This window comes from Podarcis liolepis, assembly GCF_965112155.1.
Source record: "Podarcis liolepis genome assembly, chromosome: 2".
In the NCBI taxonomy this organism is placed as follows: Eukaryota; Metazoa; Chordata; class Lepidosauria; order Squamata; family Lacertidae; genus Podarcis; species Podarcis liolepis.
Genome location: NC_139555.1, coordinates 73157478 through 73172466, shown reverse-complemented (window position 1 = coordinate 73172466; position 14989 = coordinate 73157478). Strand labels below are relative to the sequence as shown.

The window sequence follows — 14989 nt, the reverse complement described above, 5'->3', positions numbered from 1 at the left end:
TTGTCACAACGTTTGCTATGCTAACATAGAGCAATGACAGGTGGCACTGCACTCAAGGGCCACTTTATCCTCTTTGTTTATTTCCTGGCATAACAAGTATTAATACTACACTGCTAGTCTCTCCTCCCAAACCCCCCACATACAGTACTAGATATAGCAACGTTTTCCACAAAGAAAACAGACACATAGAATTCATTCTGCTTCACATGGGTCTCCTTATCCCAATGACTCAACTGTCTCCATAGCTCGTTTACTTACTCTGTTGCATTTAAATAATGGTTTTATTGTTTGTCTTAATGTTTTAAGCAACATGCTCCTCATTTTTGCATCCCTAATTGTTCTCTTGTGTTTTTCTTGTGTGTTCACTTTTGTTCTCATATGAGCAAGAGTTCTAATTTCTGAAGGAATCCTACTTCCCTCCGACAGTTTCCTTGATTCTTCTAATTACCCATGTTCAAATCCTCTTGGACAAGATGGCACATTTCCTATTCAGTATACATTCTAGCTGAATTTTCATTACTGTGGCTTTGAATAACTCCCAAATGTTCAACAGAAATGTGACGCTCTTAATTTTTCCTTTCCTTTTTACCAGTCTTCATTGTTAATAAATTTCTTCTTTTGAAGTCAAATGTTGGTGGAAAAGCAAACAAGTGGCCTTTTCCTTGAGTCTCCACGCTGTGATTAATGTAAAGATCTGTTCCAGACTCTGTTTATTAAGAGAAGGTAGTTGTGTTGGAGAAGACCCACATCAGTCAGAATCTCTTCTGAACTAATCAATAGGGAGTTATTACGTACAGAGCAAACAGCTTCTTATTGGGTTGACAAACTTGTTGCAACCTGGTTAGTAAGAAACAGGTAAGAAACTAGATTTACAGGGAAAACCTCTGAAATTCCATACTTCTTTCATTCTTTCACTTTCTCTCCTACCATCATACTAACTTTATTTTTATCCTCTAAGAGAGACGTGGTCTTAAGATCTTACCAGGGTCAGGTCTGTTACTGACCCAGTCCTATACAGTGCTTTCACACTTGGTTCTTCTTTAGAATGTGCATCCAAATTAAGTTGAAAAAATGGAATGTACTTTGATGTTTAAAAGCACTGTATTTTGTCCTTGAACATTTTTGAGTGCTGATGGTTGATTCGGTACTGTTTATTGGCCATTTGAAAACTAAAATAGATATTGACCATTAAAACTAGCAAGTAAGAAAATTAGCAACCTTGTACATTCATTTTGCTTATATGTCTTCTTCCTTTTTACCATATATGACAGCCAATGTCAGGGACATACACAAATTATATCAGGGTAAAATGTGCTCATTTTCCATATTGAAAACAAACTGCCCCAAACCATACCTAAAACATCACCTTCTTTTTGGCAAGAACCTCCTCTTCTACACCTTGATCTTTGGGCAGGTAATGCTTCATCACATCCTTGTAAATAGCTTTAAAATACTCCCTTTTTCATGTCTGTTACTCACTGAGCTAAGGCAGACTCATAAGTGAATTATCATAGTACAGTGGTACCTTGGGTTAAGTACTTAATTTGTTCTGGAGGTCCGTACTTAACCTGAAACTGTTCTTAACCTGAAGCACCACTTTAGCTAATGGGGCCTCCTGCTGCCACCGCGCCGCTGGAGCACGATTTCTGTTCTCATCCTGAAGCAAAGTTCTTAACCCGAGGTATTATTTCTGGGTTAGCGGAATCTGTAACCTGAAGCATATGTAACCTGAAGCGTATGTAACCCGAGGTACAGTAAATGAGAGCTACTAACTCCTTCTGAGACGCTGTCAGGGTTGCAGGGTGTAAGCAAGGACCAAAGCATGCTTTATGTTTCTTTGGCTATTGTTTGGTGCTTGTGACAATAACCCTCACAGAACAAACACAGCCATTCAGATTGGTTATAAGTTTCACAATATATTAATTTCACTGAAAAGTGACAGTCACTAAAAGCACCCCTATTTTGCATTTTGTTTTATGGTGTTTTTGCATAAAAGACTAGTGCTTTCTGCCTGCTGGCTGCTATATCAAGTTTGTCCTCTGAAACCTAAGATAGGCAGCTCTGGGCCTAGACTTCCAAGCCTCTGCTTTTCCCAGCTACACATATTTCTCATGGCACCTGATATCAATGCTGGCCCAACTGCCATGTTTCTTTATTGTGTACATATTTATTGTGTAGAACATGGGTAGGCAAACTACAGCCTGGGGGCCAGATCTGGCCCCATTACCTTCTAAATCCGACCCGTGGGAATCAACGTGTTTTTACATGAGTAGAATGTGCCCTTTTATTTAAAATGCATCTCTGGGTTATTTGTGGGGCCTGCTTGGTGTTTTTACATGAGTAGAATGTGTGCTTTTATTTAAAATGCATCTCTGGGTTATTTGTGGGGCATAGGAATTCATTCATATATATTTTCCCCAAAATATAGTCTGGCCCACCACATGGTCTGAGGGACAGTGGACCCAGCCCCCTGCTGAAAAAGTTTGCTGACCCCTGGTGTAGAAGATGTGGTGTAACAAAATGACCACTAGAGTATTTGCATATACATACGGTAGTACCATTCACATGTGCAACAGCATAAGAAAAGATAGAAAGTCTAGACTCAACGCATTATGCGGCAGGTCCCTGGCATAGTGGGTGGGAGCAGACTGGCTGCCTCATTGGTCACTGCTGCCCAGCATCCCATGAGCACATCATTGGGCTTGGTTGGCTCCCTGGGGGATGCACCTGCAGCACAGACAAGATGGTAAACTCGCTCCTATGGTCCACATCCGGGTTATACATTCAAGCCAGGTCCATGGCTTTGACATTCAATATATAAAAGCCATTAAGTATTGGAAATGGGTAGAGGAATTAAACAGCCTATGAGGAGTGTCCTGGCTCACCGTGCCTCTCTCATTTTATTATTACATTTACATCCCACCTTTCCTCCAAGGAGTTAAAGTTCTCTTCTCTCCATTTTATCCTCACAATAACTCTGTGAATTAGGTCAGCTAAGAGACTGTGACTGACCTCAGTGAACTTGATGCCTGAATGGGGAAAACTTACGTCTAATGCACCACACTGGTTCTCTTTCAGATCTTCATTTGGACCTGCTGCCATTTAGAATAATTAGTGCAGCTGAGTCAGCCCTTAGCAAGCCCACTGCCATGCTAAGGAATTTTGGGGAGAGTAGGAGTCAGGCCTCATATATTCTCCAAGGTGTGCCCCCCATCTAAATGGCAGCTAAAAGTCCCAAGCTGTGTGTGGACTTCAGCTCACACTGAGATTGGGCTAGCCAACAAGATTGGACATGTAGCATATGAGCAAGGTTCTTTTTTGTTTTGTTTTGCCAAAAGATTTTCTTGTAAAATGCAGCTGTTTGTAATAAAACAAAGAGAGATAGGAAAATTAATTAAAAATGTGCATTTCTTCTTTTTTCCAGTTCACCCCTCTATAGATATGTCTTTTGAGTTTGTTTTTCCTTTACATAACTATTCCAAAAGGCTGGTTAAAGGACCATGAATCTTTCATTCCCTTTTTGGCTGCTGCTACTAGACCTTTATCCTGTTGGTTTTCTAGATTCACAATGCAGCTTCATTTTTCAGAGGAATCTTCAACCCTTTTATCTCTGCTGGATAAGAGCTAATGATATCTAACTATTTTGGTTTCAACAGTGACTTAAACAGATTCAGATTATATTTGTACCTCTGCTTGTACTTTGATTAGGATTTTCCTAAAGAATGAAAACCATTCAGAGAAAAGAGGGAGATATTTAAGTCAATATATACGATGGGAACTATCATTTTTATTTGATCAATTTCTGTAGATAAGAGTTAAGAAGAATTTACACCTCAAATGTCTTTAAGGAAAATGAGAAACTAAAATAGTTCCTCATTTCACATATAGAGCAAGATTGGTTAACTGTGCTTGTTATACAGTATTTATAACCTGTTCTTGCCCTGAAGAGGTCATAAAAGCCTTAATATGATTTCCAGGTGGTCTCCCACCTCTATCTTACTGCTTCTGGCTATTTAGGCATTGCAAATATCATCAGTATGCTGGGCATTTATTTAAAGGCATTTGTATACCACCCTATAACCAAGGGCTCATGGTTTTCTTAAAACAATATAAATGGCATCAGCTAAATTGTATCCTAAGGGACAGTCATTGACATTGCACACTTATTTCAGGTTAATTAACCTAGAATATTCACACAAGTCTTTTCCTCTCTCACACTAACTTAAATTTATCTCACTATTCCACAAACAAATATGCACTTAAAATGAGAAACATCTATCCTTCTGTCATACTGGTTATGCAGTATTAAGTATTTTAACACTAGCAGAGTTATACATTTTGGTCCTAAGTAAGTATTTTCAAGAATCTGACAGATGAAATAGTCATATTGCCAGACTCACTTACTAGTGAGTGATTATTCTCATCAACAATGATTCCTGCTTGCAGTTTAATTCACAGTACTTTAGATATTGTTATGAGGGTCATTATATGACAGTTATAGAATACTAATCTATCTCTCAATATTCTTTTCCAGCATTTGCATACTTAGGGGGCTGTTCTGAATGTGCTATATGGTTTTACCACTGATAGCCCTATTAATATGAGAAAACATGGCTAATAGACAAAAGCTACCAATCTGCATTTTGCTATTTCCCAAGAGAACACAGTCCTAAGAAGTACTTAATAGCATTAAGTTAGACAGGTTTGCGCTGCACCTCTTTGGGCACATCCAGACAGCACTTAAGGAATACACCCCCCTGCACTTATTTCCTGACAACCCATATAAGGCAAGCAAATGCACATGATTTGGCAGTGAACACAAACTGGATAGATTAGCAATAGGGAAAGGGAGAGATAGGTCATACAGCCTGATTCTGTGCATCTCAGGCATTTAACACCCACCCACTCCAAGAATCCTGGAAACTAATTTACCCCTTGCAGAGCTACAATCTCCAGTCCAGCAAATTTAACAAACTACAGTTCCCAGGATTTCTTGGGAGAGGGAGCATAGGCATGCAATTGGGGCATGACAGGTGTGCCCAGGCACAGCTTAGGGTTTTGTTGTTGTTTGTTGTTGAAAAACAGGGATCATAGAGAGAAGATGAGAGTGTGGAGTAGCAACCTGGTTCCTTCAGCTGTCACAACATGTGGAGAAGTGGCAGTGGGGGAGAGACAAAGGTGGAAAGGAGGACGGAAGCAGACATAGAGAGGTGCAGGCAAAAGAAAAAGGTTGGAATGGATTTCCTTTGCAGCCACTGCCTGTGTCTGTCTCTGGAAGCGATGGTTGTGTGATGGACTCCCATGGAGGCAGTAAGGGTTCCCTGGGACATTCCCTGGGAAGAGGGATTGACTGTTAAGCCACTCTGAGAATTTTATTTCCGTGAGGGGAATAAGGGTCTCCCAACAACTCTCCATACCCTTAACAAAATACAGTTCATAGGATTCCCAGTTTTGTGACTTTCTTCAGAGAAAGGCTGGAAGCTCGTGCGCTGAGGGAGCAGCAAGTCAAAAGTACCATGTTTGAGCAATGCTAGGTTTAGGGACCTTATCCTGACAAGGGGATTCTGCCAGTTTGAGGTTTCCTCTTCTTTTCAAAAATATAAGCTTTAAACATGTTTAACCTACTTGGTAAATTGATTTATGCCTATAATGCATTTAATAGAATTAGGCTAGAAAATTACATTTAGAAAAGAGAACATTAGAGTTATACATTACAAAAATGAAGACACAGTAAACATAATTAAAACCTCTTTAAAACATTACTCATCATTCTACAAAAAGCCTTAAAACAAACATGGAAGGCATTTGTGGCTTCTGCTGGTAGCTCTGGTAGCATGGTGACCCGGCAGTTCTACAGGGGCCAAGAAACTGCGTGGTGGAACTCAATTTGATTTACTGGTTTGAATTAAACAATTAATTTACTGGTTGTAGGCTTGTACTTCAGCAACAAAGAAAGATGAAGGGGGAGAGATCCTAAGAAAGATTATATGGATGGTATTTTATCATTATTAATGAGAATGGGAGATGGTGGAAGAAGAGTGGGAAGCAAAAGAGGAAGCAGTGTTTTATTTCAAAGTCTGAAGATCAGGTATATTTGATTTCAGTTCTAATCCATGGCTCTCACATCAGTTTTTCTGCTGAGGCAAACACTTTGATTTCCTCTTACGTATTATTTTCTATGGGCCTGTTAAACACTGAGCTTTTGTGAAGGACTTTGGAAGGAAGATGTTTTTCTAAAGTGCTCTATCAATATAAGTGGGAGAATAATGCTCTACCTTTGCTGTCAGAGGCAGCAATGCTTCTGAATACCAGTTGCTCAAAACTACTGGAGGGGAGTGTGTTCTTGTACTCAGATCCTGCTTGCAGATTTCCCACAGGCATATATGGTTGGCCACTTTAAGAACAGGATGCTGGTTGAGATGAGCCTGCTGGATCAGGCCAGTGACCTATCTTAAAATCTCACATTCTTAAGAAAAGGAAAAGACTTAGTAACTGAACAGATTTGTGAGTTATGAAGAATAATAAACTGCCAGGGAGTTGTAATCCACATCAGGAGGGCACCACGTTGGCAACCCCTGCTCTAGTTGTTGGTGCAGCTATCACCAGAAGTGTGATTGATGCAGCATGGGCTCTTACTTTGCTGAGATAAGTTCACATAGTATTGATTTGTCTTATACAAAATCCTTCCACAGTTTTTAGTGGGTACAGTATACTTGCTGAACAAATTCCAGAATTTGATTAAGCCCTCTAAAAGCTCAATAAATAGTTTTGTTTAAAAAGTATTTTTAAAATTGCACTCCTGTATCTTAGGTTGTCTCAGGAAACAGTGAAAGACTGTGCCTTATGGGTGGTGGGGAGTCAAAGCATTGGAGAGCACCTGCTGTGGCTGTAGAGACTGACATGGGAGAGACATGTTTTGTTGCAGCGGGGCAGATGATGGGGTCCAGTATGCTGATGCAGGTGCACCATGACATTTCTTCTTTCTGCGCTCCTCCCAGAAGTCATTCCTCCTCTGGTTACTGCTGTAGATACATGACCTGACTGTCTCCAAGCACTGCGGTCGTCCGCAAGGGATTCCCACACAATGGGGTTAATGTTGCCAGCCCTCATGTCATGTGTGCAGACGTCTTTGTAACACAGAGTTGGTCTACCAGCAGGCCCGGTGTCTGAAGTCGGCTCCCTGTGGAGCACATCCTTGAGATTCTGCCATTTCCATTCTGTGGACACAACTAAGCTGGTGTAGACATCACTGAGGGAGGACTGCAAACATGCTGGGGCTGTGGGCATGGAAGAGCACATCTTTGTTTGAGACTCTGTCCTGCCATGTGATGCCCAAAATCTTCCTGACGCAGCACCTGTGGAAGGTGTTGAGGCATCACCCCTGGCAGGTGTAAGTTGCCCACAACTCACTTCCATACAAGCCTGGTGGACCTTCGTCTTGGTATTCATCAAAAGTATTTTAAAAATGGCACTTCAGTATCCTAGAATTTCAGTGATGTTACTACCAATCAAATTTTTATGTATAAAGATAGTGACTTTGTTTCAGAGAAAAGAAAAGCAAGTATCAGTGTTTAGAATGGCCTTCCTCAAGGGGGTTTATAATCATTATCTATAATCCATTAATTTTGGTTGAAAGCTCTCTGGATATGGTTGATGCTCAATAGGGCAGAACTGTACTATTTCTAATGAAGCACTTACAAACAAGTTTCAAGACACAGGAGGAAAAAGTTATTAGGTGTACATGAGCAAAACAGCACTTCCTTTCTTGAGTGAATTCATATTGAAGATTAATTATTGTGATTGTTTCAGAGATCCATGTTAGCACACACGTAATGGTTCTTGACTACTTCAAATCTTTTGCATCATTAACTAAACATACCATTAGCGAAGGATTTACAGCTTGCCTTACAGAAAAAAAGGAGTGTCAGCTTATTCATAAAAATTTATTGTGTGTTTTATTAGTATCACCTCTAAAAACAAATCTGTAACAAGTGCCTGACTTTAGTAACCTGAGAGGCTGCAGAGCCACTACATACTGTGAGCAGTTTATTTCTGAACTGACCCAACTGTGATAAATGCTAACTTGACAGTAATTGGTGTTCTTTCCCCTTGTGCAATTGGATTGCAGTGTTGATACCAGAACAGATTCTTAAGTATGTTTATGCTGGATACTGACTTCATGTGCTTTTTAGGACCATGGTTCACAAAGAAACATTTAATCTTACTTTCATATCAACCTCAGAAGCAATGCTTTTCAAAGAAGTAAATTCATACTTTCAGGTTCAAATCATCGTGTCAATAATGGATGATATATGCCCATGGCTTAGATATAAACATTAGGGATTTGAGACACCTATCTCAAAATAGGAGGCAAATCTTCTAGCCTTGCATTTCCTTTTCATATTTGAATTAAAATAGTAGCACCTTGAAAGTAAATTCTGCACCCCTGCCTATTTGTGCCACCCTTCTGCCCCTCCGCCCCAAAATCAGCTGCACTATTTCAGTTCCCTAAACCATTCCCCCTCTCTTTCCCTTGTTTCTGTAGGGGCACAGGAGCAACAGCGTTGGTGTTGGAAGATTCTAGTTACAGGTAGGTAGCTGTGTTGGTCTGCCGTATTCGAAACAAAATAAAAAATTCCTTCCAGTAGCACCTTAGAGACCAACTAAGTTTGTTATTGGTATGAGTATTCATGTGCATGCACACTTTGTTAGATTGTATCTGAAGAAGTGTGCATGCACCCAAAAGCTCATACCAATAACAAACTTAGTTGGTCTCTAATGTGCTACTGGAAGGATTTTTTTTTATTTTGTTTCTGTGTTGGAAGAGGGGGGAAGGGGTTTTTATCCCCTCCTACAACTCTTTCCCCCTACAAACCATCATCCTAAGTGAAAGAACATGCTAAAAGTGTGTTTCAAATATGTGGAATTTTTCAGATTCATTTTTAGCACATCAGGGTCTCGCTCTCTCTGTGTGTATAAATATACAAAGAGACAGAAAGAGAGAGAGAGAACAGGTGGGCACTGACCATAGTATATTCTTCAGATCTATATCTGCCTGTTCAAGAAGCAGTCCAATCTGTTCTGAGTTGCTCTGTCTGATTCAACTTGTCTTTTGGTTCTGAGGCACCTTTGTTAAAAACAAAGCTCTGTTTCATATCGTTCACTATTATGGGGAATCGAAAAGATCTGTTTTCTTTTTTGATCAACATGGATGAAATTTGTAGGCATAAAGTGGATTAAGCTTGCCAATTCACAGAAAATACATCAAGCGATTTGGGAGCTCAATATGTTGACTTTTTTTGGGGGGGGTCATCTCTACCTTTTTAAATCTTTATTTTGGGGAAGAAATGGAACTGAAATCCACAGCCATAGGCTCCTCTTCTGAGGGCAAGAACGCTACCAAGTTTCAGAAAGATAGCTGCAGTGACTTCCTGCCTCAAGGGCAGCCGTTACAGTTGTAGACATGCAAAAAATGAATAATTTAACCTCATTATGTTTTGTGGGCTATTGGTTTGAAAATTGCTGATATGAGAGAGTTACTACTGGATAACTTGTTGGCATCCATCTGTCTCGAGAGACAATGGAACGTGCCTCAGGGTGTGTCAGACCACTGCATTAGGAGCACTAAAATGAGCTGCCTGGGGCATAAGACTCCACTCTTGGCAGCTGGAGACAGAGGAACACATCTGCTTTGTGCCGGACCCAAGGCTGTGAGCTTGGGGCTTCCCTGGAAACCTATGGAGAAGCAAAATTTGATGGTGTGTTAATGCTGTGAGTTCCCCCATCCTATGCTTAAGCTGTATATATGTGTAAACAAACCCATACATCCTAAAGACACCGCAGTATCCATTGACCTTCATTCCAAGGAAGCTGAACCCTGAGTAAGTGCAGGAACCCCTGGACTTCACCACTCAGAGGCTGGGGTTCTGCGCAACAACATAGTTATTCATACACATAGAGGTTCTTCATCATTTGCTATCATAGGCACCTGGTTCTGCCCAACTTTCGGAGTTCCTGGTGTGTGTGTGTGTGTGTGGTGTCACATGCTCGATACACATGTGATGTCACATGGCGGGAGGAGGCCATGAAGCCCACCGCAGCTGTAGGGAGGCCTAACGGGGCACATCACAGCCGCAGGGAGGCCCAGTTGAGCCCGCTGCAGTTGCAGAGAGGCCCGAGGGATCCACTACAGCTGCGGAGAGGCCCAGCGCAGGCACAAGAATACAGTGGTACTTCAGGTTAAGTACTTAATTCATTCCAGAGGTCCATACTTAACCTGAAACTGTTCTTAACCTGAAGCACCACTTTAGCTAATGGGGCCTCCTGTTGCCACCGCGCTGCCAGAGCACGATTTCTGTTCTCATCCTGAAGCAAAGTTCTTAACCTGAAGCACTATTTCTGGGTTAGCAGAGTCTGTAACCAGAAGCATCTGTAACCTGAAGCGTATGTAGCCCGAGGTACCACTGTATAGAGGAGGGCCAGCCCCCTCCTTCAAATTTTTGGGGAAGCCCATAGCCCCTCAACCCGCCCCCCCCCCCAGTGGTGCATCTGTTTACTATGTAAACTCATGATACCACAATTACTCTGATGTTGGGCCTGTGTCTGCTGCTGTAAATATGTGAAGTATGAAGGGGCACCATGCATTTTCAAATACTCATAGACACAACAGACATGTTCCAGAGGTGTTTTGAGATGTTTCTCTTTCATACATGTCAAACACTGGTGTGCCTGCTATGTCACACGAACTTGTCCTAAGTTTTATTTAGGGTTTCATCTTTTTCTCTGTTTTTCTCTGCTATCCAGCAGAAATGTACCTTGTACTTAAGAATTAGGAAGATGTGAGGAAATTACCTTTTGTTTACTGCTGTCTAGTGGGAAGGGGAGATTTTTAGGAAGAGGAAACAAGCACCCATCCTTAACACGAAAAAGATGGTCTTGTATTATTCATATACAAAGTCATAAACATGATGTACAGGGGTATGCAATATTTTTTCCTCTGTAGGGCTTGCTATTTGTTTTGTTTGAGCTTATTGGTGCTAGCACAGTGTAATTACTGAGATCAGAGGTAGGCAACCTAAGGCCCGGGGGCTGGATGTGGCCCAATCGCCTTCTCAATCTGGCCCACAGACGGTCTGGGAATCAGCATGTTTTTACATGAGTAGAATGTGTGCTTTTATTTAAAATGCATCTCTGGGTTATTTGTGGGGCATAGGAATTCGTTCATATTTTCCCCCAGAATATAGTCTGGCCCACCACATGGTCTGAGGGACGGTGGACCGGTCCACGGCTAAAAAAGGTTGCTGACCCCTGACTTAGATGGTTCCCAGAGCGAACCAGAAGACATCATCAAAGAAAAGGCTGCTGAATTCCATAATAATCACCTCGAGGAAAAGAAAACATATTTAGTTGCCATGGGCTGATTTCCTGCATACAGTTAGGCTGCTTCAGTCTCATTTAAGACAACTAAGGGAGGCCAACTAAATGTGGCATTTGTCACATAGTTGTCCCTTTCATGTTGGATTTTTCTTTAATAAGTAGCTGACACAGGAAAGCCCAAGCTGGACTGGATCTATGGCATGGTGGTAGGGGTTTAACCCTTTGTCCCCAGTTTAGTCCCTGTTGGAATTTGCCCCACCTACATCTTCTGTTCACAATGAGATGAATGCTCCCAAGGGAAACGTCTCACTGGAACCAATGGGGTTTTTCCTTTCATAGCTATTAGCAGGTACTGGGGGTGATTCCAATTGGAACTGCAGTGGGGGCAGAGGATTAAAGCCCCCCCCCCCAACTACACTAGTCTTGATTCAGCTCCCTGCACAAGTTTTTTTTTTAATTTTAAAAATCAAACATGTGAGAGCAAATTGACAAATGGCATATTTACTTTGCTCTTGAGCCCACCTATTAATAGTGTGCAGGTTTGCCCCTTTAGTGCTCGTTGGACTCTGCTGTCTGTTTAAGATGGATATTTGTGTCCTACACTCATTATTTCATTCATTATTTCAATTGTTTAATTTAGTTTGAGGTTTTAATAACCTGATCTCTTTTACTTAGGCTTATTTTTCTGTTCCTAGAAATGCATTTAGATTAAAAAAAAATGCATTCACAAAAGCTCAGGGTTGGTAATGACCTTATAAAACAAGAACCAATTGACATTCACAAATACTGATTGTAAAACAAAGAGATTTGGAAGACTAAATATGTAAGTAAAGCCTATTACTTTTCTCAATAAAATAATCACTTGGTTATCTCTGGCAATTTAATGTTTGCCGAAATAAAAATAAAATAAAATTCTACATCTCCTCTGCAAGATGATTTTTGGAACTGTCCTGAAAATATTACCTACCTCGTGAATTAAAATTCAATAAGTCTCTGTCAGGAGAATGAAAAGTAATTTAAAACCTGCTGGATTTGCATTTAGACTGACAGTTCAAATACAGTTCTGGTAGAAATTGGTCATTATGTGATATTGTCTGATAACAGTGATGCATGTGGGAAATAGTTTGTCTTTGTTCACTACCCAGCGTCAGCCATCAACCCCATTAACACCTTTTTGGAAAGATGGTAAAAGATTTAATGGAGTACTGAGATTGTACAGTACTTTCTTCTTGGTTTTCCCCCTTCATTATTTTGATGATTAACAATGCAATCCTGTGTCTGCCTGCTCAAGAGTAAACTCCACTGAATTAGATGGGGCTTCCAGGAAAGTACGGTATATATAGGAATGCAGCCTAATTTATCAACATAGTCATCCTGAGCTAGTGCTTATTTGCCTGTGTGGCAGGAGCCAAAACAGATCTTCTGCAAATTCAAACAATGTAGTGTTGAATAAAGATGGGGGAAGGGGGGAATTATTCACATTTTATGCAGATAATGTTGTGGTTACTCTGGTGAGTCCCTTATATTCTATGAGAAGGTTGTTTCAATTAATTGATGAAGTAGTGGTGCATCATATTGTTGGCACACAATCAGCACACATGGCCCTGTATGCGTTTTGCATATACAGCCAGGACTCCTGGGGCCACAGACGACTGGTGGTGTTAATAAAGGCCTGTGCAAAAAGTAGGCATAGCAGAATGAAACACATATTTATGTAATTGCTTTGCCAGAGTCTGTGGTCAGTGTTTCTAGTAAATTGGGCTTTAGGTGTTACATTGTAGGTTTCTTGAGTGACAAAAAAAATCTAGTTCTAAACATCTTATTTTCAAACTATATCAATTTTTGGACGGTACCCCTTGACCTCTTCTGTTATTACTTTTACCAAACAGGAAATGACTGACTAGGGTGGAACCAACACACATATAAAAACGTTCTGGAAATGCTTTTTTAAAAAGCATTTTAAATGAATTTTCCATAAGGCTCACCATCTAGTGTCACATTGTATATTGTACTTAAAACATTTTATTTGCAGCTGTATAGCTGAGTCCCAGGTGCTATACAATACCAATTTTGATATTGCCAGTTATTGCAACTATGGCACTCTTAAAAAACAAGTTAAAAAACCAGCAGCTTCCTGTCTTTTCCACTACAGTGTTTGTAGGGCAGTACTAACAAATGCTCTGCTCCGTAAGCTTCTGGGATCCTGGATTATTATTTGTGCAGCATTTTATTTCAGATCTTACTTTGTGATTAGGATACATCCGTGGCTAATTTTAGAATCTGTCATTTGGTCTATTGATTTGAAAAGATAACATTGCATTATTCAGGCCCATACCTCTATAATGTCAAATTTTGATATGTCTGTTTATACTTCTGAATAACTTATGAATCAGCCCCAATGTTTTTTCTGGCAGCATTTTGGATCACCGTTGTTTCCTGTAATTTTCCTGTTCGTTTACCATTTCCGCATTAATTTAATTCCTCCTCCTTTTTCTCTGGGCACTTCTGTTCTCCAAATACCCTCAAAATTGATGTGTATCCACAAGTCATTAATTTTGTTTTCTTTCGTCCAGTCAAAATAGCAAACACACTTGGGGGGGCACATGCTCAAATCTTATAGGGTTTCATGCAAAATCACTGCAGAGGTAGAATGGCTTCTATGAATGCAACAGATAATCTCCTGCCTGTTCTCTCCATTTGTGCCTCCCCTCAGGAAGGAGGAGAGGGAGGGGAACTTTAGTTGTGATTCCTGCACTGCTGGGAGTTGGACTAGATGATCCTTGAGGTCCCCTCCAGCTCTACAATTCTATTATTCTTTTGTGCTTGCAGAAGTCATTCCACATGCACAATTTAGGTGGATACAACTGGTAGGTTTTTGTGATAATGCATGCCAGTATGGAGTACCATCACCTCTTTTGTTGTTGCCGACATCAGCCATTTTGCATTGTTCAAAAACCTCCCTATAATTGCATAGGCCATATACTGATCCCTTATTTTTGGCCACAGTCCTACAGAACAGGAAAGTATGCCTCCCCTCCGCCAAATAAATCTGTGTGTATCTGAATACACCACTGATTACACTGAGCTCCCAAGAACAGCTCTTACAGAAATCCTCCAGGTTGAATAGAGCCCTGATTTTGAAGTAAAAAAGCACAGAAACAAGAACACTCTGGTATCCAGGAATAGTCTACTACTATGCCACAGGACAGAGAGAATGAGAAAACATCACTTGTTGTCACTTACAGCTCCCAACTAAAACCAGTAAAATGTGTCATCATTGAGCCTGGACAGTTACTCTTCCCTCTCACAGTATCATGCAACTATAAAGAAATTTTTAATGAACACTACATTGCTTTCAGTATTCTAAATCACACAGGGAACTTCCATGGGTATGGGAGACCCTCTGTTTCAGGAGATTTCCCCCCAACTCATGTTCTTGCTTACAAATAGCCGCAAACTAAAGCAACTACTCACTGGGTAGGGTTGCCATACTTTGAAGAGCAAAAAGGAGAACACATTTGCCGACTTCTACTCTTAACTATGGATCGCTATGACAACTCTACCCATGATAAACAGGACGTGCCCTGGAAAAAGAGGACATATGGCAACCCTA

The 14989-nt window shown here is 40.7% G+C and overlaps 1 protein-coding gene across 2 annotated transcripts in view; it reads left to right on the top strand.

Annotated features, from left to right (window-relative positions):
- LOC310700012 (uncharacterized protein) overlaps nucleotides 1-14989 on the top strand; it is a 98755-nt gene that overhangs the window by 29210 nt on the left and 54556 nt on the right. For both annotated transcript variants that reach the window (XM_083488810.1, XM_083488811.1), the window contains exon 2: nucleotides 8546-8590. In XM_083488810.1, the coding sequence (XP_083344936.1) occupies nucleotides 8546-8590 (45 nt within the window). The remainder of the gene's footprint in view (nucleotides 1-8545; nucleotides 8591-14989) is intronic.